Source organism: Rana temporaria, chromosome 1, assembly GCF_905171775.1.
Source record: "Rana temporaria chromosome 1, aRanTem1.1, whole genome shotgun sequence".
Lineage (NCBI taxonomy): Eukaryota > Metazoa > Chordata > Amphibia > Anura > Ranidae > Rana > Rana temporaria.
This window is the reverse complement of record NC_053489.1, coordinates 467,018,953-467,037,514: the sequence shown is the minus strand read 5'-3', so window position 1 is coordinate 467,037,514 and position 18,562 is coordinate 467,018,953. Positions and strand designations below refer to the sequence as shown.

Genomic DNA, 18,562 nt, shown 5'->3' with positions numbered 1-18,562 from the left:
GGGGTTGCTTCTCATCCAAGGGAGTGGGCTCACTCACAATTTTGCCCAAAAACACAGCCATGAATAAAGAATCGTACCAAAACACCCTCCAACAGCAACTTCTTCCAACAATCCAACAACAGTTTGGTGAAGAACAATGCATTTTCCAGCACGATGGAGCACCGTGCCATAAGGCAAAAGTGATAACTAAGTGGCTCGGGGACCAAAACGTTGACATTTTGGGTCCATGGCCTGAAAACTCCCCAGATCTTAATCCCATTGAGAACTTGTGGTCAATCCTCAAGAGGCGGGTGGACAAACAAAAACCCACTAATTCTGACAAACTCCAAGAAGTGATTATGAAAGAATGGGTTGCTATCAGTCAGGAATTGGCCCAGAAGTTGATTGAGAGCATGCCCAGTCGAATTGCAGAGGTCGTGAAAAAGAAGGGCCAACACTGCAAATACTGACTATTTGCATAAATGTCATGTAATTGTCGATAAAAGCCTTTGAAACGTATGAAGTGCGTGTAATTATATTTCACTACATCACAGAAACAACTGAAACAAAGATCTAAAAGCAGTTTAGCAGCAAACTTTGTGAAAACTAATATTTGTGTCATTCTCAAAACTTTTGGCCACAACTGTACTTTCTGTAGTGCGTGTCTGTAGTGTGCGCTCAAGGTACGTCAGAGCATGAGGGTGCTTTACACAACCCCTCACACTATACCCTACAGCTGATTCTTCAAATACATCTCAATTGGTGGCTGTAATTGGCGGCAGGAGGTCCCAGGAAAGCGTTACACAGGCTCTGCATGCCGTATGGCTACTGTACAACTGTGTACATGGAGCTTAACATTGATATTGAATTTGTTTGAAATGCTTATTTCCAAATTTGAACTCATTTTGTTGGAATTCAAAACTAATGGCACCACAAAGCATAATTATGAATCAGGCCTTAATGTGTTACTAAACCCTGGACCCTGCTTTATTTTAAATGACAACACAATTCCAATTCACATGCCTTGCAGTGCACCACAACCGACGGCAATGTAAATTTTTTGCAAATTTTGGAGTGTTGTCAGCCTTAAAACGGAGTTTAACTCAGAAATGGAACTTCCGCTGTGGCGAAAGATCGCCGCAGATTTTGTGGCGATCTACGCCATGTCCTGGCCCTCCTCCGCCCCCCCCCAGCTGTCTTCTGGCAGACACACAGGTCCCAGAAGACAGCAAAGACAACTCATAACACGCAGCGTGACTCTCACATGCGCAACAGGGAACCAAGCTGTGAAGGCACAAGGCTTCACTTCCTGATTCCCTTACTTAAAGAGGAGTTCCACCCAAAAATGGAACTTCCTCTTAACCCACTCCTCTCCCTCTTACATGCCACATTTGGCATGTAATTTTTTTTGGGGGGGGGGGAGTGGGGGCTTCAGGAGAAGGGGACTTCCTGTCCCACTTCCTCCTTCCGCCGAGGGGCTACAAAGGCGATTAAGCTTAATCGCCTTTTGGCAGCCCCTCCCTGTAGGCGATCGCCTAGGACACGTCAGGTCCTAGGCGTTCACCTGTCCAATCAAACAGCGCCGGGCCGTGCCGCATGCGCAGTGCCGCTCGCACATGCGCAGTGGGTGCCCGGCCGTGAAGCCGAAAGCTGTCACGGCCGGGTGCCCACAGTGACAATGAAGACGCCGGCCGGGGAGGGGGGGAAAGGAGCGGACCCCCGGCCGGCGCGACGCTGGAACGCTGGAGCAGGTAGGTGTCAGTTTATTAAAAGCCAGCAGCTACACTTTTTGTAGCTGCTGACTTTTAATAAACTTAAAAAATGGGTGGAAAACCCCTTTAAGATGCCGGTGCCTCCACCCAGAGCCGAGGGACGGGTCTGCTTCGGGTAAGGACATTGTGCGCGCCCTGGACAGGTAAATGTCCTTTTTTTTCTAAAGTCAGCAGCTACAGTATTTGTAGCTGCTGACTTAAAAAAATGTTTTCAGGTGGAACTCCGCTTTAATGTGCATAATGTATGTGCATTAATGCAACACACCAGGACACCATTTCGGTTGCAATCTGGGAATGTTTGAATAGAAATTCTGATTGGTGTTTCAAATTAGAACTTCAGGATTTATTTTAATTTTTTTTAGATTGTCCCTTCTGTATATAAATATATTGCAATTCACTTATCTCTTCTATGTTCTGAATGACTTCCACTTTGGTCCAGTGCCGGGAGTCTTCCTCAGGCCCCTTATACCATCTGAAAATCAATCTACCATATTAAAATTCATGACAACAAAGAAATGTAATTGAATTACTCAGAATGTAAGACTGTCACCTATACCACTTCAACCACACATTGTGAAAAGTGGAATAACCAGATTTCAGCTTCAGTGAACCCTTTATCTATAAGATTTTGCTCAGCCTTTTGACTTTTTACATAGTGATTTATTTATTTATTTTTTTAAAAAGGGACGTGAACAAAGTGCAAGCATAGTTGTAATCATTTACTTACAGCAGGAGCGGTAAGAGTGTTACCTTGTACGAAAGCTGCTAAAAAAAAGAAGCTGCACATTGAAGACTTCTGATTGAAATGAATACCACTGGAAAAGTAAGAGAATTTTTTTTGGTTTTACAGCTGTTAGTAAAATTGAAATAGTGTTTGTCTTGGTGTTGGACTGTTACCAGGACTGTGTGACCATGTGGAATTATGTAGGTTCACGTTTATGTAACGTGGCATGTGCATAGATTTGAGTTGTACATGCTTTGCATTGGGCAGCCTATTCATTTGAATGGACGCTCAGTGCACAGAAAACGCACTACAGAAGTGCATGTACCATTATTTTTAAACTCATTGCACCAAAATGAATAGTATAAACGTACTATGGACTGTGGTGCTACAAACACACATGCAATAACAAGTTGTGAGGTGCCATTAAGAATGAATGGCACTGCAGCACACTTACAATAAAAACATACGTTCTGTGCATTGCAAAATTACAAAAATTACATGTAATTTCATACAAATTCCTGCAGTGCCTAGATGTGATTGAGCACGTAATCTGTTGAGCACTTAAAGGGGAGGTTCACCCTAAAAACGACTTTCTAGTATTACATTGGCCCCCCACATTACAATACAATTATGCCTATTATGTTTTTTTTTGTGCTGTACATACCTTGGTACAGCTAATTCACCCGTGGCTTCCAGGTTACGAGTCCCGCGGGAGTGGGCGTTCCTAACATGCTGTTGATTGACGTGATGACAAAAAACGAGCTCCCCCGTCGCGTAAGCTGCGTCACGATTGGCGAAAGGAGCCAAACAGCGAGTCGGCGCTATACTGCGCCTGCGCACCGCCGTTCAGCTCCTTTTCGGCAATCGTGACGCAGCTTACGCGATGGGGGGAGCTCGTTTTTGGTCATCACGTCAATCAACAGCATGTTAGGAACGCCCACTCCTGCGGCACTCGCAACCCGAAAGCCACGGGTGAATTAGCTGTACCAATGTATGTACAGCACAAAAAAAAACATAATAGGCATAATTGTATTGTAATGTGGGGGGCCAATGTAATAATAGAAAGTCGTTTTTAGGGTGAACCTCCCCTTTAATCTCTACTCATGCTTGAAAAATGTGCTAACAAGAAAATGTCTTATGCCGCGTACATACGATCATTTTTCAGCATGAAAAAAAACGTTGTTTTTCAGCATGTCCAAAAAACAAAGTTTTCACAACTTCATCATTAAAACGACGTTGCCCACACACCATCGTTTTTAAAAAAATGATCTAGCAAAGCGCGGTGACGTACAACACGTACGACGGCACTATAAAGGGGAAGTTCCATTCGCCTTTGGGCTGCTTTAGCTGATTCCGTGTTAGTAAAAGATGATTAGCGCTTTTCTGTCTGTTACAGCGTGATGAATGTGCTTACTCCATTATGAACGGTAGTTTTACCAGAACGAGCGCTCCCGTCTCATAACTTGCTTCTGAGCATGCAAAGGTTTTTTACGTCGTTTTAGCCCCCACACGATCATTTTTTACAACCCGAAAAACGACATCAGTTTAAACGACGTTTAAAAATGCAGCATGTTCGAATTTTTTTTTTGTCGTTTTTCAGAACCTGAAAAATTATGTGAAGCCCACACGATCATTTTAAATGACGTTATTGAAAAACAACGTTTTTTTCATGCCGAAAAATGTTCGTGTGTAGGCGGCATGACTGCCTCTAGCAATCCAAGAGAATCCTTGTTTTTGTTTTTAAACCATGGGCTGTAATAATTACATTTGCAAGCTGGTTGGTTGCTAATACATTTTTACACTTTTTCATACATAGATATCCATAGAGTTTAGATACAGATACAGAAACTCGAAAGCAGAAAGAAAATGCATTTGGTGTAATAGTGATAGTGCATAGATACCTCAATACCGGGCCAATTCTGACACTTCTCATATACATGTAAAAATCTACTTTTTTTTCACTAGAAAATTACTTAGAACCCCCAAATATTATATATTTCTTTTTAAGCAGAGACCCTAGAGCAGGGGTGTCAAACTGGCGGCCCTCCAGCTGTTGCAAAACTACAAGTCCCATGAGGCATTGCAAGGCTAACAGTTACAAGCATGACTCTCACAGGCAGAGGCATGATGGGACTTGTAGTTTCGGAACAGCTGGAGGGCCGCCAGTTTGACACCCCTGCCCTAGAGAATAAAATGGCGGTCATTAAAATATTTTATGTCACACAGCTTTTTTTGGGGAAAACAGTTTACAGTTTAACCATTTGCTTACTGGGTTTCCTAAACCCCATTCCTGCCCAGGCCAATTTTCAGCTTTCAGCGTTGTCACTCTTTGAATGATAATTGCGCAGTCATTTTCTTTTCACACAAATAGAGCTTTCTTTTGGTGGTAGTTAATCACTGTTGTTTTTTTTTTTATTTTTTGCCAAAAAAATCAAAAAAGACCAAAAATTTGAAAAGGAATAACATTTTTATAGTTTGTTATAACATTTTGAAAATGGGTAATTTTTCTCCTTCATTGATGTGCGCTGATGAGGCTGCACTGATGGGCACTGATAGGTGGCACTAATGGGCACTACTGAAGGGCACTGATAGGTGGTACTGATGATGAGGCACTGATGGGCACTGATTGGCAGCATTGATGGGCAGTTATAGATGGCACTGGTGGTCATTGATAGGTGGCATTGGTGGGCACTGATAGTCAGCAGTGATATGCACTGGTAGGTGGTTCTGGTGGGCACTGGCAGATGGCACTGGTGGGCAAAGATGAGGCATTGGCTCTCCTTGTTAGGGATCGATGTCCCTCTGACAGAAGCCGGTGATTGGCTTTTTTTTTCTCCTCACAATGTCAGCGTGAGGGGAAAAAAGCCCATTACCGATCTTCTGTTTACATCACGTGATCAGCTGTCATTGGCTGACAGCTGATCACATGGTAAGGGGCCGGGATCTCATTGACTCGCTAATCACAGAGCGTGCATGCCCTGCAATCTCGGGAGTACATGAATGGACACCCTCCCGGGAACTAGGGCGGCGCTGTAGCTGTCTTTTGGCTATAGTGTGGATGGGAGGTGGTTAATAATTAAAAAAAAAACTGTTAGCCCAATTTTTTGTATAATGTGAAAGATGATATTATGCAGAGTCAATAGATACCTAACATTATTGTTAATTACATTACATAACAATTTACCTATTTTAAATGATCACATTTCTGTATTCTACTGTTTATTATGGCGGGTGTGCCTGCAAATATGCTTTCTAATGTCCTGTCTTTATCCCACAAAATAGTTGTAGTTGGCTACCATGCACAGATAAACCAGTTTCTGAGCGCACCAGTTTTAGTTAAAGGAGTTGTAAAGGGAAACATTTTTTTTTGCTGAAATGACTGTTTACAGCAGGCATGTCCAAAGTCTGGCCCGGGGGCCAATTGTGGCCCCCCTGGTGATTTAATATGCCCCCCTGGGGATTTGGATATATATAGCCATTGCAGCCTCACATGTGCCCTGTGCCCTGGGGGCCACAAAAGATATATACCATATTTATCGGCGCTGCCTCGGAGGGCACAGGACGAGCGTCGTCATATTACATAAAGAGAATCTCCTGTTTACTCGGCAGCATCTGTAATAGGAAGTCCCGTTTCCTGGGATGCCATTGGATGACTGTTCTGTTTATTGCCTGAGCTCATCTCTTCACCACACACAGCCACAAAGGCAAGAGAATTCCTGTTGGGCAGTGTATTAGTGATCGGACAAACACACTTAGATCAAATTTTAAATGTTCAAAGAATGTCAGGCAAAATGGTCGGCCCTCGAGCATGTTCACTTCATCAAATGTGGCCCTCTTTGAAAAAAGTTTGGACACCCCTGGTTTACAGGGTATAGAGACATAATAGTTAACTGATTCCTTTTAAAAATGATTAAAATTAGATAAAAAATCAATCATATAATGTACCTGCAGTTTCTAGTTTCGTTTTTGCATGTTGTTTCCTGCTTCTGTGATGTACAGAGCCACAGAGCCAATACAGGGCAGTGATGGTTTGGAAAACGGAACTAATTGGTGCTGAGGGGTTTTAGACACACAGTAATCACACCTCCTTCATTAGTGACCACAGAGAGAAAGCTCCCAGTACTGTGGTTATCAGGAAACAGACAACCAGGAAGTGTGGAGATCAGAGCAGAATTACAGCAAATTGAGAGCAAAAACGAACAATGAGGACACGAAAACAGCACTGCATTAAGGTAAAGGAAGCTATTAAGATAAAAAAAATTCCCTTACAAACCCTTTAACCACTTAAGACCCGGACCAAAATGCAGCTAAAGGACCCGGCCAGGTTTTGCGTCGCTTTAACAGACAATTGCGCGGTTGTGCGACGTGGCTCCCAAACAAAATTGGCGTCCTTTTTTTCCCACAAATAGAGCTTTCTTTTGGTGGTATTTGATCACCTCAGCGGTTTTTATTTTTATTTTTTGCGCTATAAACAAAAACAGAGCGAAAATTTTGAAAAAAATTCAATATTTTTTACTGTTTGCTATAATATATATCCCCCAAAAATATATAAAAAAACATTTTTTTTCCTCAGTTTAGGTCAATACGTATTCTTCTACCTATTTTTGGTAAAAAAAAACGCAATAAGCGTTTATCGGTTTGTTTGCGCAAAATTTATAGCGACCCACGGCTGGACAATAGCACAGCACGTACCTGTACGTGCATGTGCCCAGCTGTGCCACTCTGCCGAAGTAAATGTGCAGGAGGCAGTCCTTAAGTGGTTAATCTCCCCCAAAGTGTCACCAGAACTGTATGTCCACATTGGAATATTTCTCTTCTATTATTGTTCTGAAGACAACCTCAAATTTGGTTATAAAGGTGATCAGGTGGGTGAATCTACTTAAGGCCGGGTTCACACTTGTCCGACAAACGCTCCGACATTGGGAGCTCATGTCGCATGACGTGTGAAAATCAATGTTTCCCTATGAGGCCTCGTACACACGACCGAGTTTCTCGGCAAAAAACAGCAAGAAACTTGCTGGGTTTTTTTTCGACGAGGAAACTGTCGAGGAACTCGACAAGCCAAAAAGAGAGCATGTTCTCTTTTTCCTTGAAGGGAATGGAGAAAATTGGCTCGTCGAGTTCCTCGACAGCCTAACAAGGAACTCGACGAGCAAAACGATGTGTTTCGCCCGGTCGAGATCCTCGGTCGTGTGTACGAGGCCTGAGAGCCGTCTTAACTGGTCCGACACAAGTCGGTCCGACTTTTTAAATGCTCCCTGTACTACTTTGGTCCGACATTGATCCTATTTCAGCCCATTGAATATCATTGAAGTCGGACCAAAGTAGGAGCCTTGTCATTACCATTTGACTTTTGACATCCGACATGTGATTACAGCAGCAGTAAAAGGAATTTATCTCACTCTGGGATTGTTTTGATTGGTCAAAGAACAAGTCAGACTATCACAAAGTCGGATCAAAGTAGTATCCTGTTCATGAAAGTCGGATGGATGTAGGACCAATGTAGGACCGATGTCGCAGAGCAAAGTAGGATGAAAGTCTTATGCCGCGTACACACCATCACTTTATGTGATGAAAAAAAACGACACTTTCTGTGAAGTAAAAAATGAAGTTTTTGAAACTTCAATTTTCAAAGACGAAGTTGCCTACACACCATCGTTTTCTCACAATGATCTTGCAAAGTGAGGTTACGTTCCACCACGTTTTACCATTGAAGCTCGCTTCATAAGTAGCTTCTGGGCATGCGTGGATGAAAAAACGTCTTAGAAAACTACGTTTTTTGCTACACACGGTCAATTTCTGTGAAGTAAAAAGTGCACTTTTGAAAAACGACACATAAAATTGAAGCATGCTTCAATTTTTTTTGGTCGTTTTTTACAAGACATAAAACAACGTTTTCCCCCACACACAGTCAATTAAAGTGACGTTTTTAAAAACGTCATTTTTTTCCATCACATAAAGTGATGGTGTGTACGCGGCATTACTGCTGTTGTGTAGTATAGTGTGAACCCAGCCTAATGGTGACATAGACAGCAATTAAAACCTGACAGGTGTTTTAATTTCTATTCACTCTATCCAAATCTAAAAAATAAAGTTTTGGCTTTAGTTATAGTTTAATTGCTTATTATTCCTGGTGGTGGTAACTTATTGGAACCCACCTTGTATTGGGCTAGCTTCAGGAGAGTGAATTATGATTTGTTTCAATGGGTTACTGCGCTGTTTAAGGCCTATATCATAAAGTGTTTGTTCTACTAGCACAGAATAAGATCAAAGTGTTTGTAAATGATCACTTTTTCTTTTTGTAGCACCCTGGTGTTTAGGCAGGGTTGTTAGTCAATTTAATTTGCCAGGCGGTAGTTGCCCTGGTTAATTGTTAGTGGATGCACTGATTCCTCTGGACTTGCTGCACCTTCTCTCTTCTTTTGCTAGGTGGCATTATGCTGGTGACATTAGATAGACAAGGGCTTAGCAAGGTCAGGTTATGAATGGATGCAGTGTCTCAGCCAATTTCTTTAGTCCCTTGGCCTGCTGGGAGAGCCTATTTATTTGGTTGGAGTCAGGTGATCTGGGTTCTGTGCCACCCGGATGGCTGTCTGGATTGACGTTTGCTATGCTGCCCCATGCTTCTAGGCCGGAAGCCTGAGGCCTATCCTGGGGACATCTGGCTGCTAGGCTGTCTGAGGGCCTATACAGAAGCACGAGGAGCAGCACAGGATTGGGACTGCAGGATCGGAGTCCTACTGAGAGTAAGGGTTCAGCCGGAGGGGGAACCAGTTGTGGTAGAGTGGAAGCTGTCGCCACTAAGGGACCATCCACCTTGTTACTGGAGATCTCTTTGAGTAAGTTGGAGCCAGGACCAGAGCAGTCTTTTCACCAGCCAGGGACAGTGAAGAAGTAGGAAAACTTCAGAAAGTGCGAAGTTAGGGACCCAGCGAGACAGCAGGGTTGACTCTTAAGGAGCATCAGTAAATGCCTAGGCAGGGACCTAGCGGGTCAGCAGGGGTGACACTTGAGGAGTATCTGTGAGTGCCAAGCCAGGGACCCAGCAGAGAACTGGGGGGTGATGCTTGAGGAAGATACTAAGTTATGGAAGTGAAGGAGATCCGGAGATCCAGTGGTGATTGGGTCTCAGAGTCTAGTGAGAGACATGGAGCTTGTGAGTGAAAACCTACAGTGAGAGACTGTAGAGTGCGAGGAGAACTATCTTTGTTACCATTAGTTAAATAAAACTATCGTTAGTGACTGTTACAAGATTTGTTGCCATAGAAGACAGCGGTCCTACCTATACAGAAGTGGTATTCGGCTGGAGGCCTTCCTCTGTATAGCTGTCTCCCTATAGGAGTCTCAGAGTCTGCTAATTAACATCGCATCTATCTAAGGGTGTCCTGGCCCTAACCTGCTCTTCCACAGTTCTGTTAAGAGACAATAAATCTCTTTTGCTTTCAAAAAGTGTCTGGAGCCCATCACTCCATCTTGAATCACACCCACCATGCCTTGTAACCCACTCTACAAAGGCGGATGTCAGCTATCCCTGGCTCTGGAGGTCACCATTAGGGATGAGCCGAACACCCCCCTGTTCGGTTCGCACCAGAACTTGCGAACACACCAAATGTTAGAACCCTATGTTAGAACCCTATTAAAGTCTATGGGACTCGAACGTTTGAAATCTAAAGTGCTAATTTTAAAGGCTAATATGCAAGTTATTGTCCAAAAAAGTGTTTGGGGATCTGGGTCCTGTCCCAGTGGACATGTATCAATGCAAAAAAAAGTTTTAAAAACGGCTGTTTTTTCAGGAGCAGTGATTTTAATAATGCTAAAAGTGAAACAATAAAAGTGAAATATTCCTTTCAATTTCGTACCTAGGCGGGGTGTAAAGTTAGCATGTGTTGAAATCGTCAAAATAAATTTTAATTTACTTTCTCCATTTTCCAAAAAATTGTGGCAAAATAAAGATCTTCAAACATTAAGTGTGCCGAAAATCCGAATTAATTAAAGGGGTTGTAAAGGTTTGTTTTTTATTTTCTAAATAGGTTCCTTTAAGCTAGTGCATTGTTGGTTCACTTACCTTTTCCTTCAATTTCCCTTCTAAATTATTGGGTAGATTCAGGTAGATAGGATTATCTTTAGGGCGGCGTAGCTTAGCCTTTTTAGGCTATGCCGCCGTAAATTAGCTAGGCTAGTAATGATTCTAAATCAACTTACCTGCTAATCTACGGAGGCGTAGCCTAAAACGAGCGGACGTAAGGGCGCCTTATTCAAATTGTTTGGAGGGGGGCGTGTTGTATGGAAATGAGGCTTGACCTCACGTTTTTTGATGTTTTTTGCTACTGCGCATGCGCCGGGCACCTACATTTACCAGTGCGCATTGCGGCTAAGCTCATTTACATAATATACGCCGGCCGCAATGGAAGCGCCACCTAGCGGCCATACGAAAAATTGCAAGCTAAGATAGAACGGCGCAAGCTGTCCTATCTTAGCTTTGTTTAAGCGTATCTCTGTTTGAGCATACGCTTAAACATACGGTGGCGTAGATTCGGAGTTAGGTCGGCTTATCTACTGATAAGCGGGCCTAACTCTTTGTGAATCTACCTATATGTTTTTCTTTGTTTTCTTTGTCTAAATTTCTCACTTCCTGTTCCTCCTCAGTAAGGTGTTCAGTAAGCTGTTCTAAATGACTTTCCACTGCTCGGATGATGGTGGAAAGCTTACTGAGGAGAAAACCGGAAGTGAGAAATTCAAACAAAGAAAAAAAACATTTAAAAGGGAAATGGAAGGAAAAGGTAAGTGAACCAACAATGCACTAGCTTAAAGGAACCAATTTAGAAAATAAAAGACAAACCTTTACAACCACTCTGAGGTCAAATCTGTCATTGAAGGCTTATTGTGTTTGTCGAATGTTCTAAGAAGATTCGACAGAGCAGCTAAACGGTACGACCCGCCGCAATTGTACATTTCCTGTCGAATGTTCTGCCTACAAGCTATAGAAGAATTTTTATGTTGTATGACACTAGTAATAATTATATTTATAAATTATTATTACTAGTCAATCAACATTCAAATTCTTCTATAGCCTATGGGAGGAGCATTTGACTGGAAATGTACGATTGTGGCGTCGTACAGTTTAGCTGCTTCATCAAATTTTTTCTAGAACTTTCGACAGACACCATAAGCCTTCAATGACAGATTCAACGTTTGCATGTTTTTCGCTGCTTCGTCGAATTTTCGTCGTTCACGTCGAATGGTCTACCCCAACACTGTCTCTATAATGTTGAATCTTTCCACTCTATGTCGAATCTTTCCTCTCTATGTAGAACAATCTTGGACCAATAGAGTTAAGGTTAGACATATTCGACAGACACAGATTGCTATTGTCAGCGTCATGTCAAATCTCCTATCTATATCGAAATGTTGTAGCAACGAAAAAGAAAATAAAGCATTTTTTTATGTCGGATGTTTCGGATTTCGGATTTTGCACGTTTGTTTTCGTTTGTTAAAACGATAGCGAAAATACCCGAAATTCGGATGAAAATGCATTTGGATGAAAATGCATTCGGATGAAAACGAATGCACATGTCTAGCCTCTTATTAAATCCCTTTGGGTGACTGCTTTCCAAAATGGGGGATTTTGGGGAGTGTTTGTATTGTTCTGGCATTTCAGGGCCTCAAGAAAATGATACACACTTTTTGGTTACTTTTCTCCAAAGAAAAATGTAGCAGAATACATGTTAGTGAGGAACAGGTCAAAACAAAAAAAGTTACATTTGGGAGCTCAGGGTGAGGGAATAGGTCTTACTTGATTGGAGGATAATGGGCTGGGTTGAGCTGCAAATGTTGTTCAAGCAAAGGGTGCTGGGAATTCATTACAGAAAGTTCAGGCAAAGAAGTTTGCCCTCCCACCCTCCCTTGACTTGCGGTTGTTGTTAGTTCAGGGTTGTGGGAAAACATTATATAAGCAATTGTGTATAGGCGAGGTATGTTTGTCACAGCAGCTTGGCAGGCCAGGGGGTCGTTGGGCGGCCAGTTAATGCTTTAATAGTTACAAAAATGGGGGTGGGGCATCTGTGGTATGGCGCTTCCACTTGGTTATCGGTGCTTCTCCCAGGAGCTAAAGTAGGTCATCTGGGGAAAAAAGTAAGTGTGTGAGTTTGTAATGTCTTGCTGGTTGGGACGTGGCAGAGGACATGTGTGATTCTAGTTATAATGGTGCCCAACAATGGATACTCAATGACCCCTTCTGGTTGCACTGTTGAATTTGTTTTATGTTATGTTAATGTTTTTTTTTATATATACCGTGTTCCCCGAAAGTAAGACCTACCCCGAAAGTAAGCCCTAGCGTGATTATCGGGGCGGGTTGCAATATAAGCCCTACCCTGAAAGTAAGCCCTAGTCAAAGTTCATTAAAAATCTATTTTTTCAAACCTATACATTGCTGCAGTGTTTCCGTTTATTACTGTGTTCAAAAATATGGTACCGTTATGTTTAAAGCCACTGCTGCCTCGTCTGCATCCCGTCCCTCTTTACTGTAAGCAGCGGGCCGGCTCTTCTCGTTCCTCCTCTCCTCCCCCCTGACATCTTCAGCCCGTCCCTTCTTACTGCACGGAGCTAGCCGATGACAGGTGACCTTGGCTCTCCTCTCTCCTTCTCTCCTCCCGCCTGACGTCTTCATCCCGTTCCTCCTCAGTGCGCGAAGCAGGGGAACGTCAGCGAGATCCCTTCTCTCTCACCCCGGATGACGAAAGAAGAGCAGGTGAATACCGGTACACCAGGGAGCTGTATACCCTACGGTAAAAGGTATTTTCTATGGTACTGCACCTTATACAGTGCCAAGATGTCTTTCTCAAAATACCATAATGACTCCTGACCTGACAGGGGGACACAGAATCTTTGTAAAATTTGTACATTCCATAAATAAATAAGCCCTACCCTGAAAGTAAGCCCTAGTGTGTTTTTTGTGGACAAAATTAATATAAGACCCAGTCTTACTTTCGGGGAAACACGGTAAATAAAATGGCTCCTGTGGCTGTTTAAACCCATGTTGTTCAGTCTCTGTTATTATTTAAAAAGGTTAGTAGCGGGACCAAGGTTGACAAGTCTTTTTGTCATGAGCAATACTATTTGTTTTATATATTTTATAAGATAAAGTAAAGAAAACTGTTGTTAGTTAAACATTTTGGCCTTGTTTCTTGTAAAAAATAAAAAAACAGTGACTAGTAAATGCCACCAAATAAAAGCTCAATCTGTCTTATAAGATAGTGTAAAATTATTTTGGACACACTGTTGCATGGCCAAGTAATTTTCAGTTCAACACTTACAGGAGTGAAAACTGAAAAGTGGCCCAGACAGAAAGGGGGTATAACACGCTGGTATTGAGGTGGTCTTGCCTGGTGAGATAACGAGACCCCCAAAAAAATTGAAACTATGGACATAGTAGTGAGTTACCTTTGTAGCTATAAATGCTGGATATGTTTATGACACACATTAGCACTGAAGAAGCTGCTTGGGTAAGCAGCAAAATATCTTCAACACTACAAAACAACTCCAGCTGACAGTTTTGATAAACTACTACTAGCCACAGCATAGTAAAAGTATGCACAGGTAGCTTTAATCCATATCTACTTGTTCCAATCTTCTTTTAAATATTGATATTTCAAAGTAGCTAAGTACAGACATGTATATTTTATGAAATGATTAACTAACTTAAGATCAAAGTCTACAGAAAATCAAAAATACATAGCTATCAAATAGTTGTAAATGTTAAATATACAGAATGTGTATGTGTATGTGTATGTAGAATGTGATAAAACCTTGGCAGTCTAATGTCCGAGAATGAATAAAGAACCAGAGGGTTGGTGATCATTTTTCATTCACAAAAATTTGATTAAAATAAAGTAGGATAATTTGATTTTACAGTAGTAACTTTTTTCAAACTATGAAATGTCACTACATTAGCTTTTGGCCTTGGAAAATTTGATGCTGGTAGTTTTACTAGTAATGGCAGTGATCAGAGATTTTTACCAGAACGGGGACATTGCGGCAGACAGATTGGACACTTTTGACAATTTTTTGGGACCAGTGACATTTACACAGCGATCAGAGCTAAAAATGGCCCCTGATCACGTTATAAATGGCACTGGCAGGGAAGGGGTTAACAACTAGGAGGCGATCAAGGGGTTAAGTGTTCCCTAGGGAGATGGTTCTAACTGTGGGGGGACTGGAGCAGGAGAGAGATCACTAGGAACAGACAATCTCTCTCTACTCCCCTTTCAGAACAGGGATCTGTTGACAGATCCTGTTCTGGCTCTCTGTGGCACGATCGCGGGTGGCCGGCGGACATTGCTGCCCCCGGCCACGCACACCGGCTCAGACAAAGCGCCTGCTATTAATCTTAAAGCAGTCAACCTGTGTCCACCGGCTGTTGTGGCCGTTCAGCAGAAGCTTTCTGCACCTCTGCACATGCTCCCATGTTCAAATCATCAGGTCAAGGCGGGCTGGTAAGAACACCCATGGCTAGCCACGCCCCTCACTATTATTGACCAATCACGCGAGAGGAAGGCACCACATGACTTCATGCAAGTGGATGAGGTAGAAGGAAGATCTATCTCACTGTGTAAAAATTAACCTCTGTGTTACCCCCCAGGGGGATTTAATGGCATTTACTGTAGCAGACTGCCGCTGTCTGGGACAAAGCCCATCAACATGAGGACAAGGTGCTTTGGGGTGGGGGGAGCAGAGGGACGGAGGGCCTGGTATAGACTGAGGGGGGCACCGGCGCCATTTTTTTTTCTAACCAGCATTTGTTTTGCTTGGTCCAACCGTTCACCCAAAACTATTTGCAAAAATTGCTGAAAGCTTGCTGTTCACTCTGTTCTTATACAAACGGAGGTAAACAGACTTTTTTTTATTAGTAAATGTTTATGTAGTGAAGCTTCACTTTGTAAAGAATACCCAATCAGGTGCAAGGTGAAAAAAAAACTTCTGTGCTTGTGCATGATTGGATGATGAAAATCAGCAGAGCTTTACCACATTTACACTAATGCCGCGTACACACGGTCGTTTTTTGTGATGAAATAAAACGACGTTTTAAAAAACGTCATTTTAAATGATCGTGTGTGGGCTTCACATCGTTTTTTGTGTTCTAAAGAACGACAAAAAAAAAATTTGAACCTGCTTAAATTTTTTATGTCGTTTTTGAAAATGTCGTTTTTTGTGTCATAAAAAATGATCGTGTGTGGGCTAAAATTACTTTTTAAACGATGTTTTAAATCCGCACATGCTCAGAAGCAAGTTATGAGACAGGAGCTTGAATGGAACAGAGTGCCGTCGTACGTGTTGTATGAAACCGCGCTTTGCTAGAGCATTTTCAGAAAACGATGGTGTGTGGGCAACGTCGTTTTTTATGATGAAGTTAGAAAAACGTAATTTTTTTTCATGATGAAAAACGTTGTTTTATTTCATCCCAAAAACGGCCGTGTGTACGCGGCATAAGTTCTGGGGAAAATGAGTGCAACTGCATTTGCAAAGTGCACAGTCTATTTGTCTTTAGTAAATCAACCCCAATAATGTTTACAATATGTCCTCGACATTCAAAGGATTAACATATATCAAAATCTTTTTTTTTTTTTATCTATTTACCTATGCATTCTACCGTTAACTGCATTTATTTATGGTTATATTAAAATTTTCCAGGTTATCAAATGCAAGGCTGCTGTATTGTGGGAGCCAAAAAAACCTCTTAGTATTGAAGAAATAGAAGTTGCTCCACCAAAGGCTCATGAAGTCCGGATAAAGGTAAAAAAAAAAAAATTGGGAGGGGGGGTCAATTAGTTTGAGATGTTAGCATGTTATATATTTGATGCTCAAAATTTTGAAATGGAAAATTTAGCACATTTTAAAAAGTCTTATGAAATTGAGGTTCTATAAACACTGTAGCCCTGCGGCTGGATTAAAATGGTATGAAACCCAAAACCAAAAATGTTATATATTGCCAATCAGATGTGGTGGATGCATTATTTTTTTCTCTCTGTTTTTAACTGGTAATCTGGCCAGTAACACACCTGCACTCTGGATGAATAAGCGCAGGGGGCCCATTTGGACAGCAGTCTCTCAGTCTAGAGCAGGGATCCTCAAACTACGGCCCTCCAGCTGTTGTAGAACTACACATCCCATGAGGCATTGTAACACACTGACATTCACAGACATGACTAGGCATGATGGGAATTGTAGTTTCTGAACAACTGGAGGGCCGTAGTTTGAAGACCCATGGTCTAGAGAGAGGGGAGTGTCAGATGTACTAGCAGATTAAAATACACTAACAAATTAAAGCCAAACTCCAGCTACCACTTTATAAGCAGCTACAGCAAACATTTAATTTTCCTTTTGGGATAAAGGTTTTACGTGAATAATAGGCTGATCACGGTAAAAAACCCTGACAGTGTTAAATGGTTTATTTTCAGTCTTAGACAGCGCTGCTTAGTGTACCAAATAAAAACGAAACAATCCCTATTTCATCAATCAATGTGTGAAAAAAAACAATAAATCAAATACTCGTGTAACGCTACCCCCGGAGGAGCCGCTGGTCAGATCTGGGATCGGCGTATTTAAGTTACCTCTATACTGTGTCTAGGGGTGATGGTGGTGTTGAGAGCAGCAACAGAATGTCCAGAACCGTTGGTTGACGTTTTCAATGCTTTATTCTCTGGTCAAACACGACCAACATGTCAACTTGAGGTAGACAGGATAGGTTGGTGAAGGAAGAGCAACTTCACAGAATCAGGCTATGTATAGTAAAGGCAGTCCTGCCCTTTAGCAATTGTATTAGTCCCGTCGCCACTCCAGCCGGAGTGGGTAAAGTGCCCCGGGACAGACCTCTCTCACAGGCCTGGCAGCCAGAGTGCCACTTAGAGCTTCTGGGAAGGATAAAGTCTCTGCCACCGACTTAGCTCTAATTAAATTGGGATGTTAAGGTGAGATCTCTGCCACAGGCCTAGTGCTTAAGAATTAGAACGATAGAGCAAATCCTCCCAGCTTGTCTTTGGGGTTACCGACTGACAGTTTGGATGTGACCTGTCAGTGTCCGGTCACCCAGATCCCTGGTGGTTCGTTCAAGCCCTGTTGGATTACCTGCCTCCGGGTTCTCCTCAGACCGATCCCCCACCGAACAGCACCCAGCTTGGGATCTTCTCAATAGGTATGGGAACCCGGTAAGTCACTGGGGTCCCCTGGCAGCATCAGTTGCCCCGGGCTATGAGAGCCCAGAGTCAGGAACTCCGCGTAGAACCCCGAACAACAGCCTCCATCACAGAAATACCCCTCCCCAGCATGCCCACGAGGGAAAACTCCTCTGATTGGCTGCTGAGAAGAAGCGGCTCCACCTAGACCCCCCTCTGGCTCCACCTGCCACCCAGAGATGAGACCACATCTCTGGGGCACAGACTGACCCACAGGACAATCCAGATTTGGCGACAGCCAAATTTGACAAATCAAAGAATGAGAGCAACAAAACTCTCTCATCCCCCCAATTAATTTAAATATAGCACCTGTACGAAAGTACACAGGCGCTACACTGTAAATAAAAAAAATCTCTGTGCAAATTACACCAACATATGTGTACATAATTCATATAGTCCACGGATCCCTGATGAGCAGGCGGATGACAGGTCCGTGTATACTTCACTAATGCAGAGCAGACACAGACACAGTACGCTCTCCTTTATGGGTGGTCACATGTAAATGGATCAACTGTCCATATACACCAACTTCCATCTGATCTGCTGTAGGAAAGGGGAATGCATCCCCTCTCAGTAGATTGGATCGGATTCCATACAGGCCGGTGAAAACTGACATGTCCATTTACATCCCCCCTATCCATAGAGGATAATAGAGGTTCCAATCGGGTCCACTTAAAAAGCTGACAGGAGCAACCGATTAGAACTTCCGTGTGAAAGGGGCCTAAAAAAATGAATGTGCAAAAATCATGTGTAAAAATGAATTCATGCAAATAAAGTGTTCTGTCCTTTCAATGTTCAAGAGCATTGATATCTGAAATAAAGTGTTCCATGCTTCAGATTTAAAATGCCTCAATAAAGTG

At 42.5% G+C, this 18,562-nt stretch overlaps 1 protein-coding gene across 1 annotated transcript in view; it reads left to right on the top strand.

Annotated features, from left to right (window-relative positions):
* The first annotated feature begins 2,459 nt into the window (after positions 1 to 2,459).
* The window catches only part of LOC120917170 (alcohol dehydrogenase 1-like), a 67,047-nt gene continuing 50,944 nt past the window's right edge, over positions 2,460 to 18,562 (top strand). The window contains exons 1-2 of the mRNA XM_040328272.1: positions 2,460 to 2,574; positions 16,162 to 16,263. Coding sequence (XP_040184206.1) covers positions 2,557 to 2,574; positions 16,162 to 16,263 — 120 coding nt within the window. The 5' untranslated portion in view covers positions 2,460 to 2,556. The remainder of the gene's footprint in view (positions 2,575 to 16,161; positions 16,264 to 18,562) is intronic.